Raw genomic sequence first — 19,142 nt, 5'->3', positions numbered from 1 at the left:
GCTTAGTTAGCCGGCGTCTTGCTAAAGGACACTCCAACAGAGCAGATGAGTGCTGACATGCAGTATTGAGCCGGTGTCCTCCACTTGAAGAAGGGTCTTCCGACTCACTACACAACCCTGATGCACCTTTATAGATTTTATGCTTTTTAAGGCCAAAAAACCCACCTGAACACCACTTGGAAAAAAAAAAAAAAAAAAAAAAAAAAGCACGCCTTACGGTTTAAGAGCAGGAAGTTGAAAGCAAACTCTGACATATAAAAGTCCTGACCTTTGTCCAAACTATGTTTTTCCTGCAGATACAAACTTATTTTGGGAACAGCTTTCTTTACTTCTTTATTATGACTGATCACACCATTTTCTGGCCGCTGCAAGCTCTTGTCACCGCTCGAGAGTTTATCATACGTATTATTCCCACCTGGGGACCAGAGATATCAAGCCCTGATGGAAATGCGATATCATGATTAAATTTGGCCAAATAGCCTTGATAGAACGGAGATGAGAAGACTGCATGAAGCATGTGTATTAAAATTGAATATTTATGAGAATAATATCGAGGCCCGTGTGTGTGTGTGTGTGTGTGTGTGTGTGTGTGTGTTCAGAATGTGTGCCGCTGTGTGATGTGTGTGACGGAATCAGGCTGTAAAGACTTCATTTACGCAAAGCTAGCTGTACACGGATCTGACTGGTAGCACCGTTTCTGTGTATAATTACTGATACCGGAGTCATGATGAATAAAACATGCACTATACACAGACTAATACCTTAGCACTGCTTCAAACTATCACTTCCTACACAGCCCGTGATGGATGAACAAGGCACAGAGGGAAGGGAATGAAGTTGTTTCGCATCAGACTGCATTGAAAAATGCTCATAAATGTGTGATTTGAACTTTTCATATAGTCACAAAAAACTCAATTTCGTTCCCATATTTCATCGCATTTTGGAGCGATTTTACATGCAGTGAGGCTCGGAGTTCATTTTTATCATCTTCAATCCATTACTCAAATTCATGGGGTGAAAAGGGGAATATAACTACATAAATGCAGAGACATATCTGCACCACTTTACCCGCTTTGTGTGTGTGTGTGTGTGTGTGTGTGTGTGTGTGTGTGTGTGTGTGTGTGTGTGTGTGTGTGTGTGTGTGTGTGTGCCCACATTAAGTGGTCTTCCTTTTTTTTTTTTTTTTTTTTTCTATTTTTGTTTATCTCTACCTTAAACTCATTCTCCTTGTCTTTGGTGCCCTTGTGAAAGGGCCGGTCATATCTGAACCTCCAGATGTGATTAAACTTGTAGAAGCTTTTGATGTTGTCGGGCACTCCGTCTCTCTGCAGCACATCCTGACTCTCCGGGATGGGAGTCACGGCATAGATCTGCAGGTCTGAAAGCACCGGAAGTTAAGGTAAAAGCGCTGGAGAGTGACAAGAGCTGGAATCGACAACAATGTTTTCAGTCACCTGAAAGAACATGGGAACTCGAAGACATGTTCACGCAAACACAGCTGACAATAACACAGACAGAGAGGAGGTTTACAGGAAGTGTGTGTGTGTGTGTGTGTGTGTGTGTGTGTGTGTGTGTGTGTGTGTGTGTGTGCACATTAACGTAAGTGCACTCTCTTCCAACATCAAGCCAGCAACCACAGACTTATATTCAAATCAACATGGAAACGATATCCTGATAAGGGGAAAAAAAAACAAGACCTGGACCTAAACCACTGATGACGCATATCACTACACATCAAGAAAAGAAAAGGTACTCAAATTAGCATCTTCATTAGCATTCCTCATGACCAATGGTTGCTGACAGACCTGCCTCGTGCCACACACACACACACACACACACATACACACACACACAAATTCTCTTAAAAGGTTGCACACACCCCACACCACACTTGCACATCAGTGCACTCAAGACCACAAAAGAAAAACAAAGATACAGAACTACACAGAAAACCAAAACAAATCAAAGGGGGAAAAAAAAAAAAGAGTTGGCAAGGTTTTCTTTTGGCTTGTATGAGGTAAAAAAAAAAAAAAAATAAATCAAATTAAAGAAAAGACAGCCAACGCATAAGATTTGTCAGTGTGAGCAGACAAGAGGAGCAGGATGTGATTCTCTCTGCGGTGCAGAGGCTCACTTTTATTGTGATGCACTGATGGAGGACGCTAACACACATTCATTCGTATGCATGAGTGTTTGTGACAAGGATTTACAGATGGGTGAGCAATCGGAGAATGAACCTATTGATTGGCGCTACGTGAGAATAACAGCAGTGAGCTTACTTACGATCGCTGTCAGGCATACATATCACACGCACGCACACACATAACAAACAACATAACACGTCTCTCTATCCTCTTTAGGTTGGGTTCTGTTCAGCCTTCGTGTCACTGACTGTGCCTTGTTCCTTCCCTCCTCTATATAGGCCAACAGATGTCCCATACATTGCTGTGAATAATTAAAAAGCCCCACATGTTGTATGAATGACTTTGTACACTGCATGGAAATAAATAGATCATGTGATTGTAGCCTATTATTATCAGAACAGCACCACTTAAAATCATATTTAGTCCCAGACATTTGTTATGTTTAAGTTGCATCTTTACTGGGAAAAAAAAAAAGAATATCATTAGCTGCAATTGTAAATACAAATCAAAAATAGCTTCTGTTGTTTTTCTGTCGGTTGTTCCGAAAATCATCATAAATCGGCCGATATGATACCTGGTAAAAAAAAAAAAAAAAGGTCCCTTTAGGTATTGCGTTTAAGCAACAATCACAATGTGTCTGATTGTGATCTGTAACGGCATTCTGTATACCGCGTGTAATATGCAGCGTGGTATTTTTAGGTGGATCCCTGTGACTGGTTCTTTCACACTGACAAGAAAGTGACTGCAGGAGAAAGAGGGTGGCGCGGTGCGCCTCATCACAGGCAATTGTGTGCGAGTAAACACAAAGCACGCCGAGTGTGCACCGTGCTGCCAGCTCGCACGCGCTTCCACGCGTTCGCCCGCGTCGGCCCGGCGTGCGCGCCTGTGTTGCGTGGATTTTGTATGTGCCCCTCGATATGGCCAAGGATACACTGTGCGTCTGCCTGGTAGATGGTCTGGTCCGGCTGGTTGACGTGCTGCATGGCGATCGCGTGGGGGAACTCGTTGAGCATCCGCTGCTGGAAAGCCTCCAGCCTCTCGTAGTCATGGCCGCGGCACACAAACTCCTTGTTCTGCAGCAGTGTGAAAGGGGGCGGGGGGGAGGGGGGAGGGAGGGGGGGGGGGCAACGAGGACAGCGTGGGGTAAGCTTGACATCTAGTGGTCGCAACGTGCAGCTGCAGCCCCGTCTGCAGACTCCACCAAGGACAAGGGGGGCCTCTTACATCATTAAACGGAACTGAAGAAGAGTTGCTGAATGTCACCTTACGCGGCAGGAGTCTTACATAAGAAAAGTTAATTCTTCCTGCGGGTCTTATTCTTTTCAGGAGAGCGTGAACGTATTACCATTTTCAGCTTGCTATTCATGACACAGAGGGAATATGGAGATTTCTTTACCCGTAAGAAGAACGGAAACTTCTTCCCGTAGAAACCCACTCTGAAGAATTCAGGTTCTAGTCTTTGCTGGTCCATGATCTTGTCGTAAAGAGAGGCTTCCATCATCTGCCAATGCAAACAAAGGACAATGCTGTATATCAACCAATACGGCACACAGTGTATTAACAAAAGCACAGACATTTTGAAGCACATTAATAACCAGATGCATAGAAAGTATGAAATTGCTTTTATTGTTTCTTTCCTAGTTGGCCTGAATGAGCATGATAAAAGCAATACTTAAAGTAACAATCCCGCTTCAGGAAGTTTGCCTTCAGCTTCTGTAATGTGGACAGCTTACCCTCATTTTGCTCAAGTTCCTGTAGTCGTAGTAAGACTCGTACTGGTCAGCAAGCTCTCTGCAAAGGATGATGCCATTCTCCCAACACTGAGGACACAGAAACACAACACCACCCTCTCATTCATCACCTCACGTCTCAAAAACACCACATCAGCAGCAGGCTGAGCAGAAAGCGCCATTAAAAACTGCAGTGGTGCTGCTAAACCGCTTTGCCTCCACTGGATGGCAGTGGCGAGTCGACAATACAAAAAAAAAAAAAAAAAAAAAAAAGAACCTCTCCAGGCAGGTACAGGCAGCACCCAACCATCTTGCTAATTAAATGAAAAGCTTTCCTTTCCTGCTGCTTGCTAATCCCCGCGCGGCAGCACTGGCAGATGGCTCGAGTTCGTGAACGTGAAGGAAAATTGGACTATGAGTAACGAGGGGAGCGGTTTTAACGATTCCGCAGAGCTGTGTTATTTCATCAGGGATGGTGAATCCGTCTCTATTTGGGAGGGGGGGGGGGGATTGGTGTGTAATTGTGTAGGTTTTCTGTGATGTCACTTTCCCCTAAAGAGTGCAGAACAATAGCAGAGGTAGGTAGGACAAAGAGATCAAATTGGAAGAGAAGAAAAGCGGGAGAAAGTACTTTCTCGAGAAAGAACAACAAAGCCACGTCCTATTTCGCCAATGAACGCTGCATCCCGATTCGGCCGAGCTCTGTTGATCCTCTGCTAAAAGCAGCACCGTCAGTGCATATCGGGCTTCACCTGTCAGTCTCGCTGTCGTCATCTCCCACAATATTTCTGAGAGAAATATCGTGGGACAATATGGATCGAGCCTTAATTACAGCCACCAGCATTTCATCTGATTAAACTGAGGAGGTGTTGATGCCTCGAGCTGCTGTCACAGTTCATGACAGGTATAAATTAACTCTGTACAGCTTACAGGTCTGCTCTTAAGAAGGAATTTCATCTCATGTGAATGTTGTCATTTCTCTACTAAACAAGCAGGGGACACCAGTCGTCTTCCATTGTGGTGCATCTGCACTTCAGCTGAGCTTATTAATGTTTCATGAAACTATGTTGAAATCCATGTATTCATGGCTGTTTGCATTTACTGCAAATGAGCCGTAAATAATACGGACTTTGCTTCTTTTTAATGCCATGTGTGAAATGGACTTGCGTTTATATTTTAATACCATTTTGGAATATGCACGAGTAGCTGACAGGCTCCCCGGTGCTAGCTTGGCAAAAAGTACTGTGTGATGAAACAGAACATGCGTTTGCTTCACACCGGCACAGTACATTCACTGGCATTGAGCAATTCGGACATGAGGCACCAAAAACAGAGCTTATTTGATTACTTTGACTCAGCAAAATACTCAATTCAGTAAAATGCCAATGTAGTGGGAGGAAGAATGTGTGTGTGTGTGTGTGTGTGTGTGTGTGTGTGTGTGTGTGTGTGTGTGTGTGTGGGGAGGGACCCAGCGGCGTGTTCCAGCTCACCTTCCCCCTGTCGAAGTTCTGGACGATAGTGAGATGCAAATACTCTTTTCTCTGCCACTCGCTCTGCATGGGGTAGTTGAGGAACTCTCTGAGCGGCCTGTCGGACCATTCCAATAACTCATCATACAGCAGCAGGGTGTATGACGCCTCTGTGACACACACACACGCACACACACACACACACACACACACACACACACACACACACACACACACACACACACACACATTTTTAGGAAAACATGAAGGATTCAGTTTCTCAGAAATACAGAATCTTTGAAAGTATGAGTCATTTGAGCAGCGCAGAGTAACACAGAAAAAGATGAGAGGGCAGAAAGAATGGACGGCTATTTCCAATGACGCACATACAGTATATTTTTCACACACACTTTTGTTGACAGCGACGCTCACACAGTTTGTACTGAATGAATGCTGGGGTAATTCCTGGAGGCGTACCTGTGTAGTTCTGAGCTTTCAAGTGCAGGTCGTACAGTTTGTGAATGTAGCGGATGTACATTTCCTCTTTGTTCAACTCGGTTTTGTAGAAGTTCTGGCCGCAGCGATGGGTGGTTCAGGGATGTTTGAGGACCAAAAAAAACCAAACAAAACAACAACAAAAAAACACAAGAAAAAGAAGGGAACAGGCGTAGGAATTATGGCAATTATAGAGTGGGTTTAGAGATGTAAACAAGCACAGATTTTAGAAGTCACAGATTGTTCTGTGGTAGAGTTGCAACAATACAACTCAGCTGCTGATGTGCAGGGAGGTTTGATCCATCTGCCTACACACCCAGGTGCTCCTGCAGATGGCTGCAGTTACATAAGGAAAGACTCATCACCACAAATCTGTATTTGCATTGCAGTGATCAGGAAGAACGTTAAACACTGTATATCCTACAAAATACACAACTACATCGAGTAATAGATTTTATTTCAATTATTTTTTTTAATATGGTTTACAAATAGAAGGATGAAAACTTCAGAGAGTTTGCAGCAGGTTGAAAATGAATATATCTCAGTAAACCCCCCCAAAAGCAACACTATTTTACACCTTTACTCGCACTTAACCTCTCAGTGGTTTCTCAAACCATTTGTCATTAACAATGCACTGATGTCAAACTGTCAAAAATTATTTAAAGAATTGTTTTCAAATGTTCTTTAATTTAAAACATATATACGTCGATCAGTACATCCGTCTACACTGAGAAATAGTAATCATTTTGAAAGAGAACTTTTTTCTGGCTGTAAATGACTGTAATACATTCCTAAATTAGAAAAAAAAAAATGCTGTGCTTGTTAATAGTACTCTCTAAAAAGGTTGGAAGCAATACGAGTATAATATATGGCTTCATGTGCCTTTTATAAATGGAAGAAGGTACAGAATGTAATCTATTTGGGAAAACGACCCTTGCATTTGAGGGCGAATGTATTTTCCTCTTTAGCGCAAATGAAGTTGGCTGAAGTATATTAGGAATGTAACGCCGACAGAAAGTCTGAAGGCAGATATTGAAGGAATACAAGTTTGGGGAAGAAACTTATTTCTGTTGTTGCAAAGATGGAAAAAATGAGAAGATCTGTACCACTTGCACACCTGTGTGCTAAAATACGATGCTACATGCACGCGACTGTCAGCGTAGCTTAGCATAAAGACTGGAAATGTTTAATATATACATCTTATAAATTAGTGATATTTAGAGGTGCGAGTTAGACTTTGAGACAACAACTTTTTTTTGTTGTTGTTATGCTAAGTTAAGTGAAGCCAGGCTAAGCTATACAAATGTAACTGTCATCTTTAATGGGACATATACGAGAGCGTTGTCAATCAACTCTTCAAACTTTCAACAACAAATCAAACGCGTGAACTCGCTAAATTTGATCAAAAAGATGCAAAAGCAAACCGACTAAAACACTTCTCGCCCTTGATTTTAACCTGATGCCCCATGACTTTGATTTCAATTTTTTTTTTTTTCTCACAATGTCATTTCTACAAGAAAACGCATTAAACACATTGACGCATAAAGTCATTAAATCCGTTAAAGGGTTGTAAAATCCTGTAAACCTACCACAAGCTGGGAGAGTTTGAGGAAACCCAAGTCACACGCACGCACACACACACACACACACACACACACACAAACAGGGATTAACTGTGACTCACCAGTAAACTGACAGTGCATCCAATCTTTTTGCCATCCACTTCTCCCAACTTCATACAATCCCTGTGGTAGAACCATAAGACATACACAAACATATGACGTGATCAAAAGTGACGAAACGGCGTGTCCCTGAAAGCACGCGCGTGTACGTGCGTGCGTTGCGTGCACTCTCACCTGTAGTCCAGCAGTCTCTCCATCAGGCGAGTGACGGTGGCGATCAGAGAGATCCCGCTCTCCCTCCAGGTCTCTCTCTCGATCTTCTTCAGCAGGCTGAGGGACAAATGGGGGAAGACAGAACAAGACAGAGAGATATGAAGACCCAAAGAGACAGGAAGTGAAAGAGAGAAAATGGGAAAGGAGCGGTGATGGAGGAAATCAGTAAGAACAGAAAGGAGGCGAAGCAGAGAGGAAATCAATCTCAGTCGCACCGGTGTCACCTATGCTTGTTGGCCTGCCTGCGGAGTTCAAGTAAACTGTGTAGATTCCCTGTTTTGCCACACGAACACATTTTTAGAGTTGATTGGTTAACTCAGCTGGCTGGTAAAGAGGACAAAACACACGATAGCCAAAATATTGAAGCTGTTTTCTTGTCTTTTTTTTTTTCTTTCTTTCCGCTGAAATAATCTTTCCCCGTTTCCCCTCACACAGACGACACTGAGAGAACAAAGAGGAGAGCGTCTTACCTAGGGTACGGACCAAACAGAGGAATTCTACTCCAGGCGGGAAGCATAGGCGGAATAAATTAATATTAATATGATTAATATCAGCACACACTCACACAGGTTAGTTTCGGGATTAGCGGAGTTAGCAGGAGGAAATTAAAAAAAAAAAAATCAAAACAATAAATTCATTATAAGGAAGAAATAAAAGCAGGCTGAAATCATAACCAAATTAAATTGCAGTTTAAATATAAAAAAGAGCAGCAATTTATAGTCTACAATAATTATAATGATACATAAGGCATAATTACATTATACTACACAATACAAATTAGGCATAAATATCCAGCTTTAATAGTATGCAGCGATATTACGCTGATGTTTCACATATAAAAATGGTGGGAAAGTGAATGATTGGCTATGAAAGACAAAGGGGCAATTAAAGCAGATGCATATTGATAAAATATTTATCAAGATCACACTTTGGTTCACATCTATGTGAAAGTGAGAAAGACGTACAGTATGTGTGTGACTCAGAAATATGACTTCATTAAGTGATACAATGTTTTTTTGGACGGTACGTTCATATGTAGGTTTTCAAAGTTTAATTATTAGTAAAAGGGCAACATAGAAATATGAACAAGCACAAATCAGAAAAGAAGCAGGGGGACACAGACACACACACATTAGCATGTGCAAACAATAGTCATGCAGGAGCACAAACCCGAGAACACAAGGACAGAATGAATGAGGACCGACCGAAGGGGAGGTGTGAGTGACGATGAAGGCGACTGAGTACTCGTCACTTACCTCATTATTGTCTTATCAATCCGCTAGATATAAACCATTCGAAAGCAATACCCACTGCCTATTAACACTTAAAAGTCTGAATTTGAAAGCGAAGGTGAAACTTTCAATTTAAAAAAAAAAAAACACTTTACGTATTAGCAGCGTGCTCTGAGAGCAAGCAAAGCCATTTACCAGGTGGTTTTATGGAGGTGAAGGAGGCCTTCTCCGAGCCGCGGCACTGCTATCTGCGCTCTGCGGTTTTCAGGGTTAAACGCTCATTTTCAGAGGCAGAACACTTAAACACGTCCACTCGCAGATAAAGCAGCCATTTACTGAGGCAAACGACCTGCGACAGTGCAGCCCACACAGACATTTACCTGACAGAGCCTTGCGTGGGTGGCATCATTTAGGTCATTAGACCCCATAAAAGGCTATTTTGTTTGTCACTGGAGGTGTCCCTCGTATTCCCAACTGGCCTCTGTCCAAGCAATTTTACTGAGGTCTTTGTTGTGATTGCGCTGTTTACTGTAAGCGGCTTTACGGGCCAATTTATTTAGCATACTGGCGAGACTTAACCCCATCCCTTCTCCTTGAAACATCTTTCAGGAAAGTGGAAGTGGACGTGCTACCGCACGCTTCGCCTCCGATGCTTCCACTGACTCACATGCTGTTGAAGAGCTCCCTGTATGTCTCATCTCCTTTTCCCTCAGACATCAGGCTGTCCAGCTTGTCAATCAGCTTGGCCTCCACCTGTGCGGAAAAAAAGCATTTAAAACTCAAAAGAGGCTGCCAGTTGGAACAATATTGATGGAATGACTGAAGGAAGACGAGCACAGATGGGTCAGAGCTTCAACCCAGAGGGGGCTGTGAGATGATTTAATCTAGACTCTATGAAAGAGGCCAGCGAGTACATTACTGTCATTCTGTTGCTTTGTTATTAACAGTCTTAACTTCAGCGGTGTGCGCTCAGAAATGTCACGTACTGACATTTTTGAAAGGTTTTGAGACAATGAAATGAACACTAATTTGTATTTTTGGGACAAAAATATTTCATCCTTTCATACACCAGATATTCTAAACTGTTCTTTCTTCCCATTTCAAAATGGGTTAAAAACAACTCATATTTTTGGAAATTTAAGGGGCTCTTTATTCCTTTTCAGCTACTTTTGTGAAGTATATAGAAAATCTACTGTGGGGCATTTCATAGTTGTGATTCACATCAACATTCACCTGCATTATTTTCGATGACAACACAGTTTTACATTTGATTCATGTGTTTTTAAGTCACCTCAGAAAATTTGAAACTAAGATTATACGAAAAAGCATCTAATATTAAGATCAAATTAACACCCTGTCGACTGTCCTGTATAAGTAACTTAGTAGCTCCACTAGCGAACTATCACTGTAACTTAGTAATATATGTAAAAATTGTGATGATTTAGAAATGGAAACATTATAAGCTATATCAAAGCTAATTAATACTAGTGTGGAAATCAAATAATAAAATTTAAAAAAGAAAAATAATGAATATAACATAAATAATTTTTAACAAAAAACATTGATACTGATATTGACAATTTTTGATCCAGTTAAAGAACTCATCTGACACTTCGAGTCACGATTACGTATCAGTTTTAGGAAATCTGTTTCTCACTGACAACAGCAGCATACCTGTTTGAAATTTCCGCTGCGTCTCTGCTCCCAGTCCATCATGTCATGGAAGATGGGGATCATGACATTCCTCAGATCGGGTTGAGGCACCAGCGTCACCTCCAGGAACGGCCCAATCATGGCTGGGATGAAGTTCAATTTATGCTCCCCTGGAGGAAAAGACGCAGGTCGACACGGAAGTCAGGCTTTTACTTTCTCCCGGAGCACAGCAGCGTTTTGGTGAAGTCAGAGGCAATTTGAGCAAATCTGGAAAGAGGTCTTCAAAAACTTCAGCCACAATCAAAGCTGCTCTGGTAATTTGGTTGAATTGAAAAAAATGTCTCTAATTTGGTGGAAGTGTAGTGCAATTACGAATGCGCTATTTTTAATGATACATTTAAATCCATTCGTGCTCACATTTATATTAACATCAAATATAACAAAAATGAAGTGACCTCAAGGTGCACTTGAAATGGTTTATCCGCATATACATAAATACAGTGAAAATTATTATAAAAAAAAAAAAAAAAAAAAAAAAAAACTAAATTGCACATATCCGTCACAGACACAGCAGAACAAAGGCTCCCACATAAAGCAGTCAGAGCTGGTTGCCATGGTGACAAATAGTTTTTTGTCGATAGAAAAAAGGCTTTTTTGGATCCCATCCGCTCAAATCCCCCAAAATAGAGAGTTTATTTGCTTTTACGTTCTCTGAAGTTTGTGCATTTCACAGTCTTCAAGACTTTTACATCAGAAGAGAAATAGGTATGAATAAATACATTTGGTATTTGTAAAGGGGAAATCCCACGTCATGTTATTATAGGACTGTAAGAGACACCGACTGCTGGGAGGGAAGACAGACAGTTGCGTTGACAGAGCTGAATAAGTAAGATCATTCCTGAGTCTCCTCCATCATGGGTCTAATTCATACTCAGGAATACAACAGTTAACAGAACCACGTGCACTTCTTCATCGTCTCACCTAAATTCTGCCACATGCTGAAGATCTCGCATCCCATCATCACCCTCATGTCTCCATACCTGCACGACAAAATATCATGGTTAAAGTGTGTGTGTGTGTGTGTGTGTGTGTGTGTGTGTGTGTGTGTGTGTGTGTGTGTGTGTGCGTGCTGCCGGTAAATACTGAGAGAAGCTGCACAGAGAAGCTTGTGAAGCAGTCATTATACTGGCTGTAAATCTGTGTGTGTTCGGCTGTTTGGATGCGTGACAGAGAGCAGGATGAGAAGGCTTGTTGAGTGAGCATGTTGTTCATTACAGACCGCCTTTACACATGCAGCAAAGAAAGCCTGCTGTGTGTGTGTGTGTGTGTGTGTGTGTGTGTGTGTGTGTGTGTGTGTGTGTGTGTGTGTGTGTGTGTGTGTGTGTGTCTCAGTTTTCTTACTTTTCCAGTATCTTCTTCCTCTTGGAGGGAGAGAAGGACTCCAGCTGAAGACAGGGCTGGTTGATAAATATTACAGACAGATAGAAATACGAGTCCCACACCTGGAAAAGACAGCAAAAGAGAAAAAAAATAAATAAAAAAAAAATATATATATAGCACCTCATCAGAGCACAAAAACTTCATCCAGGTTTTCAGGAATTCAGGCAGGAAAGTAAAGCATTTACCAACAGTCGTGTGGATTCTTGATATGTGAGTTTTGTATTGCTATATGAATAATATTAGCTGACTAACATGTACCATTAATCAAATTGTGTATTATGGTGGCGCTACAACATGACACATCATCACAGATGGGGCGGGGGGGGGCAACAAGATGATGTCATTAAAAGAGCGTCAGTCAAACATCAAAAAGTGGAAAACTGCGTGGAAATGGTGATGGAGACATGACATCTCTGTTAATTTCATCCTGCTGTGTTTTTACAGAGGAATGTAAACAATTCTGATTATTATGCAAAATGAAGATCAGCCGATTATGGAATAATTGTGAGAGGCCTCGCTGTTTTGTGCGTGTTCTATGTATTTGTTTTTTAGGTGAACTAATGACTGCCTGAGGGCCCCTGAGTGACAGTATGGGTTGGATTGTGTATCTCTTTACTACGTTTGCTCTCTCTCTCTCTCTCACTCCGTGACACAAAATCCAGCATTTCAGGTTATTTTCTTGTTTTATTCTTTTTGTCTTTTTGTAATTAAATATTGTTATCATTTGCCTATAACTCTCTACTTAGGTTGCGGCTTCTTAAATCTGTTCTTTCCTCAGGGTCATTTTTGGCCATTTTTGTTTTTCATCTTTCCTCTTATTTAGCCTGTCCTAATCTTTTGACTCATGGGTTTAGCTTTATTTTATGCCTGTGTTACTGTAATGGCTATTATATGGAAAAGTGTGATGTACCAAAATAAATTAACAGATAACTTTTACCATAAATGTGTATCTGCTAATGTGTGAGTAAAACTAAAGCTGCAGCCTTTTTTAGAACTAAAGTCGTTTTGATTCTCAAGCAGCTTTGAAACACTATAGCAGTGTTCAGATCTACACACACACACACACACACACACACACACACACACACACACACACACACACACACACACACACACGTACGTACGTACAGTATCTATCGTTTCCCCCTTACCTTGTAGTCAAACTTGTCATTGAGGAAGTTTTTCCTCAAAGCCTCAGAAAGGTAGAGGACAGTTGTGATGATGACACTGAGGGAACAAGAGAGAGGCAGATAAGCAGGAGGTGGGGAAGGTCATTATGTCACCTTGAAGGACAAAATGCATCACCGCAAAGAATTCCAATTGTGTTCGAATGGTCCCTTTTATAGAGTTATACTGCAGAGGCGGATTGAAATAACACAAAGAAAAATTCTGAAATTTACACTGCATATTGGTGAAGGACAAACATGAATATCAAGGGGAAAAAAAATATATAAAAAGAACATAGTGGCTCTTTCCTCTCATTATGACGTACAATTTTTAAATTACACTTCCCTGAAAATAAAAAAATAAATAAAAATAAAAACAACGTGTGAGAAGAAATCTGTGTTTAATCTCTGGTGCTTCACCCCTTTGAATCCACTGACTTTCATGACTATGGATACAATTTCATTGATAGTTTTCCCCAGAGTGACACTCTTGAATTAACTCTCATTTTTAATGAGGGCACCACATAAAAATCCCTCTGTCTTTAAAAAAAAAACACAACAGCATTTTTTTGTATGATGACAGTTTGGTATAGAATGTACTCCTCTATGTTTTTTCCTACACTTTGCAGCAGTAGCTGCTGCTGCAAGTGCATCCACAAGGGACAGTTAAAAGGTTGAAGTACTGTCAGTAGAGAGAAGCAATCTAACATAAAAAAAAATAAAAAATAAAAACAACCTGATGTTTTGCAATTACATGTCTGGTGTGCCATCATGCCCAACTGTTTTGATGTCCTGCCTGCCCTTATTTACTGTCTTCTATGTCCTGTGTGTCTGTGCTCTTACTTGTTTGTGACCAATCGCATGACAGTCCAATCTTTAGAAAACATTTCTGGTCGGATTAGGATCCGGAAGACTGTGAAGATATGAAGAAGGAAGTCCTGGAACACAAACACACACAGCAGACATGTTATCAGCGGAAACTTAAAAGCCACTTGTCCGGATGACGCCAAATGTGTGTTTGAGTAAGGTTGTGTGCGTTTGTTCCTGTCTTCAGTCTCATTATGAAATCATTCAAATGGTATCTGTATGCAGGATGAAACATTTTGTTAGCTATCACATGTTATCCTACAGCATACTTTATACTGATATTATAACGTATACAAGAACTCTACATACATTGCATTTCTATGCTGGCAGGAAATGAGACGATGTGGATGTGAGTGCAACTGCAACTTTGAGTTGTGTCTCTCTCCGTGGTGCTGAAACATTCAACCTCAAGCTCTGTCCAAAATCAAGCTTACTCAGTCACCATTCACTTTAGTATAAATATTTCAAAGCCCAATTTATCATAACTCCAAAATTGGAGTTCCAGACGCTTATGGGTAATAGTTTTTTTTTTTAGACATGTCCTTACAAGTAAAGGAATTAATAGAATTATGGCATTGTGGGATTTTCTGCCAAAAGTCATGTACATGCTCTAGATACGACAGTTTTTATTGGATTGTGGGAAAAGCTAAGGGGAACGTAGTGCATGTATTATTAAAGAACTAATATTAAATAAAAGATAATAAGGGAGGGGGGAGGGGGGGCTGTTTTGGTTTAAGCCCAGTGTCTGCTCAGTCTCTTGGAGACTCTTGAACTTTTGTGATGGAAGTAATCGAATTGGAGCACAGACATCATCATTCTGCAGTAATTACTTTCACACTGACAATAGCATGTTACCTTTCAACTGTTTCTGACATTCATCTTTTTGATATCAGTTCCCACTGGAGTGCACTTTTGACCTCATTTTCTTTCTGTGTCTCTCTTCTTCTGGTGTTTCCATGAATCTGTTCTTCTGCACTACCTGACCTGTCCCTGCTGACCTCATGCAGCTGCCTTACTGCGCACATTTGTCACGTATTCAGAAACGCAAGTCATTAAATGTACAGGGTGTAAACGTACCACATTTATACATTCGCTTCAGAAATGACTATTGAGTTTTAAACTACATAAACGTACCAGTGTCATCAGTTTTCCTGACTGAAATAAAGCAACGGTTCAACGTGCCTGCAATCGGCGTTATCGATGCATGTTCGTGTCCAATATTCGTGCGTTTCTGTTCAAGTTTTGCTTCACTTTTAGAATCACATATAGTAACAATTGAGGCTAGAGAGTCAGAGAAGCATTGCCTCAGGCAAACAGATATGGAGGGAGAAAGAGAGACGGATGAGGGGTCTTACCCTCAGGTCGTCTTTGCTGCCGAACGCCTGCAGCAGCTGCTGGTAGTGTCTGTCACTCATCTGCCGCAGGAGTGCCAACAAACACGCCACAAACTCTCCCTGACAGGACAAAGCATAACGAGAGAGGGGAAGGGAGAGGGAGAGAAGATTGTGTGAATTTTAATGTTGTGGATGAACCAGGATTCTCTTCAAGGGTGTCCTAAACAACTAAATGAATTGTACTACAAGAGGTTGAACACGTTCACGAGGAAAGTAGTCCAGTAGGAGGCGTGGCAGCGTCATCACAGGAAATGCGGGATTAGTCGCTTGCCTCCTTTTCTCAGAATGCTAAGGGGGAACTATTGCTGGATCTGAATTGTCAAAAATATCTGTCCTTTTCTGTTAAAAGAGAAATCAGAAGTTCTTTGTATCATAAGTGATATGAAATTGAAATGCAAGCATTGTTTTATGGACTCTTTACCCGTTATTTTCCTCTACTGGCAACCACTAAGTCTATTACGTGGAGAAAAAAAAAAACTGTCCTTGAGTTTCCATCATTCCACAATAATGATGATGATGATCTCGTTTTTTATCCACCTCCCCTCACACTCCCCCTTCTGTGCCGCGTTGTATTATAAAACTTAATTATTGCCGTTAATATTAATAATGATAGTGGAATTAGAGTGGCCACAGCAGCAACTCAATTCAAAGTCTCTAATTACTTTTGTACCTTTCGTTAAGTCCCAAAACAATTCACAGTATAAGTACCCATACACACACACACACACACACACACACACACACACACACACACACACACACTCATATACACACACACTCTCACTGACACACGGTAAAAACACACATACAGTGACATCCTGGAATTGGAGCCTCATGTTGGGTCCAGCAGGCTGGGGCCGGTTGCTAATTTCCAGGATGGTCCTCAGTAAAACTCCCAGCAGGCTTTCCACAATTAGCTCCACTTCCTCCGACACGACAGGCTCCTACACAGGAAACACACACTTGAAAATTAATTACAGGTGACAGTAGCACTTTACTTTCAGAAACACTCAGTACGCAAGATGGAAGGGCTTTTTTTTTTTTTGTTGCCATAATGTGATTTTAAAGTGTCAGGTTAATCCTTCAAATTTAAAAACAGACTCCATTCGAATGTTCCCTTCAGGATATATTGGCTTATTTGCACACTTTCGTTTTACTGCGAGTAAAAACCTTGAACTGTAATCGCCAGCCGACGTCATTCTAGACTTCCTTACAATGTATTTTTACTTTCATTACTGTTTTAATGAGCCTGAAACCAGTGAGGAGACTAATACAAAGTTTCAGGGTTATTTTGAAACGATAAAAGTTCATGTAGAAAAATGAGAATGGAAAAGAATGAAAGCAGGTGAAATGCACAGTTAAAGATTAAAAGCAATACAAAGAAAGTGGTGGATAAACTGGTGTGTGTGTGTGTGTGTGTGCCTGCGCATGTGTGTGTGCATCTCCCTCTCGTGTCTACCCCTGACAAGACAGACAGGTCTTGGACAGAGTGATAATGAGAAGGAGCCTCAGTGGCACATTGGCTGCCACTGCTGTCACTTCCCTTTAGAGATGGTGCCAGTCCGTGTGTGTGTGTGTGTGTGTGTGTGTGTGTGTGTGTGTGTGTGTGTGTGTGTGTGTCCTACTTGGGCGCCTTTACCACTAGCTGCCCCTCTGGCAGTGAATACTGGAAGACGGGCACCCTAAGCTGCTGTTCGCCCACACACACACACACACACATACACACACACACACACACACACACACACACACACACACACACACACACACACACACACACACAAATCAAACCCACCCACGCAGCTTGGTGACTGCCACCTCGACAATGCCCATTGCTAAATTGATGGGTCTCATTACAGAACTGCACAGCTGCCAACGCCCCTGTTACCAAGACTAATTGACCATATACACACAACAAAGCAATCTGCTATTGCAATGTATTGGCAAGGAGAGTGCTGTAAGATTCATTCCTGTAGCTTTGACTTGCTTTAAAGTTATTTCCCAGTTAAAATGTTCTGCCAACATCGCTGCAACGATACGTTCCTGTAGATACATGCTGCACAACATCAGGAGAATACGTCCTCTTCTCACTCAGAAGGCGGCACAGGTTCTGGTCCAGGTTCTGGTCCAGGTTCTGGTCATCTCATGTCTGGACTACTGTAACTCCCTCCTGGCAGGTCTACCTGTTAGCGCCATCCGACCTCTGCAGCTCGTCCAGAATGCCGCAGCTCGACTGGTATTTAACCTTCTAAATTCACTCCCACTACTCCTCCTCCTCCTCCTCCTCCGCTCCCTTCACTGGTTACCAGTAGCTCTCCGCATCCGTTTCCAAACATTGGTACTTGCGTACCGTGCTGCGAACAGATCGGGTCCAGTCTACATCCAGGACCTGGTCCAACCCTACATCCCAGCCCGCTCCCTCCGCTCTGCTTCTACCAATCGGCTTGTTGCTCCCTCGCTGCGAGCTAAACACTCTACAAAATCATGACTGTTTGCTGTCCTGGCTCCTAAATGGTGGAATGAGCTCCCCAACAACATCAGGACAGCGGAAACTCTGTACATCTTCCGCTGCAAACTAAAAACACACCTCTTCCGACTTTACCTTGAACAGTAGAACTTCAGTAGCGCTTAAAATGGCACTTCCTGATAACACTTTGTAGTTTGGCTTTCTTGAATAAATTGTATTTTCTTGATTCTTGTTGTTCTGGGTTTTGTACCCTCATGGTTGAAATGCACTTATTGTAAGTCGCTTTGGATAAAAGCGTCAGCGAAATGAAATGTAATGTAAAGTAATGAAGAGAGAAATTAAATGCAACTGCACAAGATACTGCTGAGTTTTAAACTCATGTTGTTCATAGCATAAAGAAAAAGTCACTTATCTGTAAACGGGGCGATTTTAGGCAAATTATTTTTTAGATGTAATTTAGTTTTCTGATGCAATATTCTGATTGGTTGAATTGATACTACTGACACAGCAGTGATGGTGCAAGAGTAGTTTGATGTTTTGAGAACAATTCTCCTTTGATTTTGTGGCCGAAGTGACGAAAAGAAACCCACCGGCAGATAGTTACCTTAACTTATTCCAAATCAAAGGTTCTAGTCAGCTAGCCAGTCTCTGTCAAAGCAACCTCGAGGGTAACTACATGTGATTAACCAAGATATTTACAAGACCTTAGTTAGATGTAACTCTACACCTCTGCCTTCATCCAGTTCGTGCAGCTCTATGATTATGTAAGTTGTTAACGCCTCCATCTCCACCCACCCCTCCACATATTACCTTGGAAAGCTCCACCTCAAAGGTTGACGTGAGTGGTTCTTACGGTGTGTGAGTTATGAAACCAAAGATGTCTGAATCTGTGTTTTTGAGACTGTCATTGATACACTGCAGTTATAAAGTGGAAATACTCAGCCGTGGCATTGGCACTTATTTCCCTTATGATATGTCTACTAGTATATTAAAAAAAAAAAAAACAAAAAAAAAAACACCACATGGACATGCTTATTTGTTCGCTTTACATATGCTTTTTGGTGGATTTTGTTACCTTTTGAATAGAGCCTGACCAGCTGTTCCAATCTTTGAAATAAGCTCAACTAACCAGCTGTTCTGTAGCTTCATATCTACTGTACAGATATGAGAAAGATATAAGTCTCCTCATC

The 19,142-nt window shown here is 41.5% G+C and overlaps 1 protein-coding gene across 1 annotated transcript in view; it reads right to left on the bottom strand.

The window, feature by feature from the left end:
- Positions 1–19,142, bottom strand: part of dock4b (dedicator of cytokinesis 4b) — a 121,981-nt gene that overhangs the window by 23,393 nt on the left and 79,446 nt on the right. The window contains exons 25-41 of the mRNA XM_069156988.1: positions 16,295–16,429; positions 15,447–15,545; positions 14,068–14,162; positions 13,210–13,285; positions 12,020–12,120; positions 11,600–11,658; positions 10,640–10,788; positions 9,633–9,718; positions 8,204–8,230; positions 7,695–7,790; positions 7,523–7,583; positions 5,821–5,914; positions 5,365–5,513; positions 3,878–3,964; positions 3,541–3,645; positions 3,076–3,217; positions 1,212–1,378 (exon numbers count right to left, since the gene is read on the bottom strand). Coding sequence (XP_069013089.1) covers positions 1,212–1,378; positions 3,076–3,217; positions 3,541–3,645; positions 3,878–3,964; positions 5,365–5,513; positions 5,821–5,914; positions 7,523–7,583; positions 7,695–7,790; positions 8,204–8,230; positions 9,633–9,718; positions 10,640–10,788; positions 11,600–11,658; positions 12,020–12,120; positions 13,210–13,285; positions 14,068–14,162; positions 15,447–15,545; positions 16,295–16,429 — 1,728 coding nt within the window. The remainder of the gene's footprint in view (positions 1–1,211; positions 1,379–3,075; positions 3,218–3,540; positions 3,646–3,877; positions 3,965–5,364; positions 5,514–5,820; positions 5,915–7,522; positions 7,584–7,694; positions 7,791–8,203; positions 8,231–9,632; positions 9,719–10,639; positions 10,789–11,599; positions 11,659–12,019; positions 12,121–13,209; positions 13,286–14,067; positions 14,163–15,446; positions 15,546–16,294; positions 16,430–19,142) is intronic.

Source organism: Embiotoca jacksoni, unplaced genomic scaffold, assembly GCF_022577435.1.
Source record: "Embiotoca jacksoni isolate LCO1_2020_lvr unplaced genomic scaffold, fEmbJac1.0.p SCAF_21, whole genome shotgun sequence".
Classification (NCBI taxonomy): domain Eukaryota; kingdom Metazoa; phylum Chordata; class Actinopteri; family Embiotocidae; genus Embiotoca; species Embiotoca jacksoni.
Note: the sequence above shows the minus strand (reverse complement) of the source record. Positions and strands in the feature narration are given on the sequence as shown.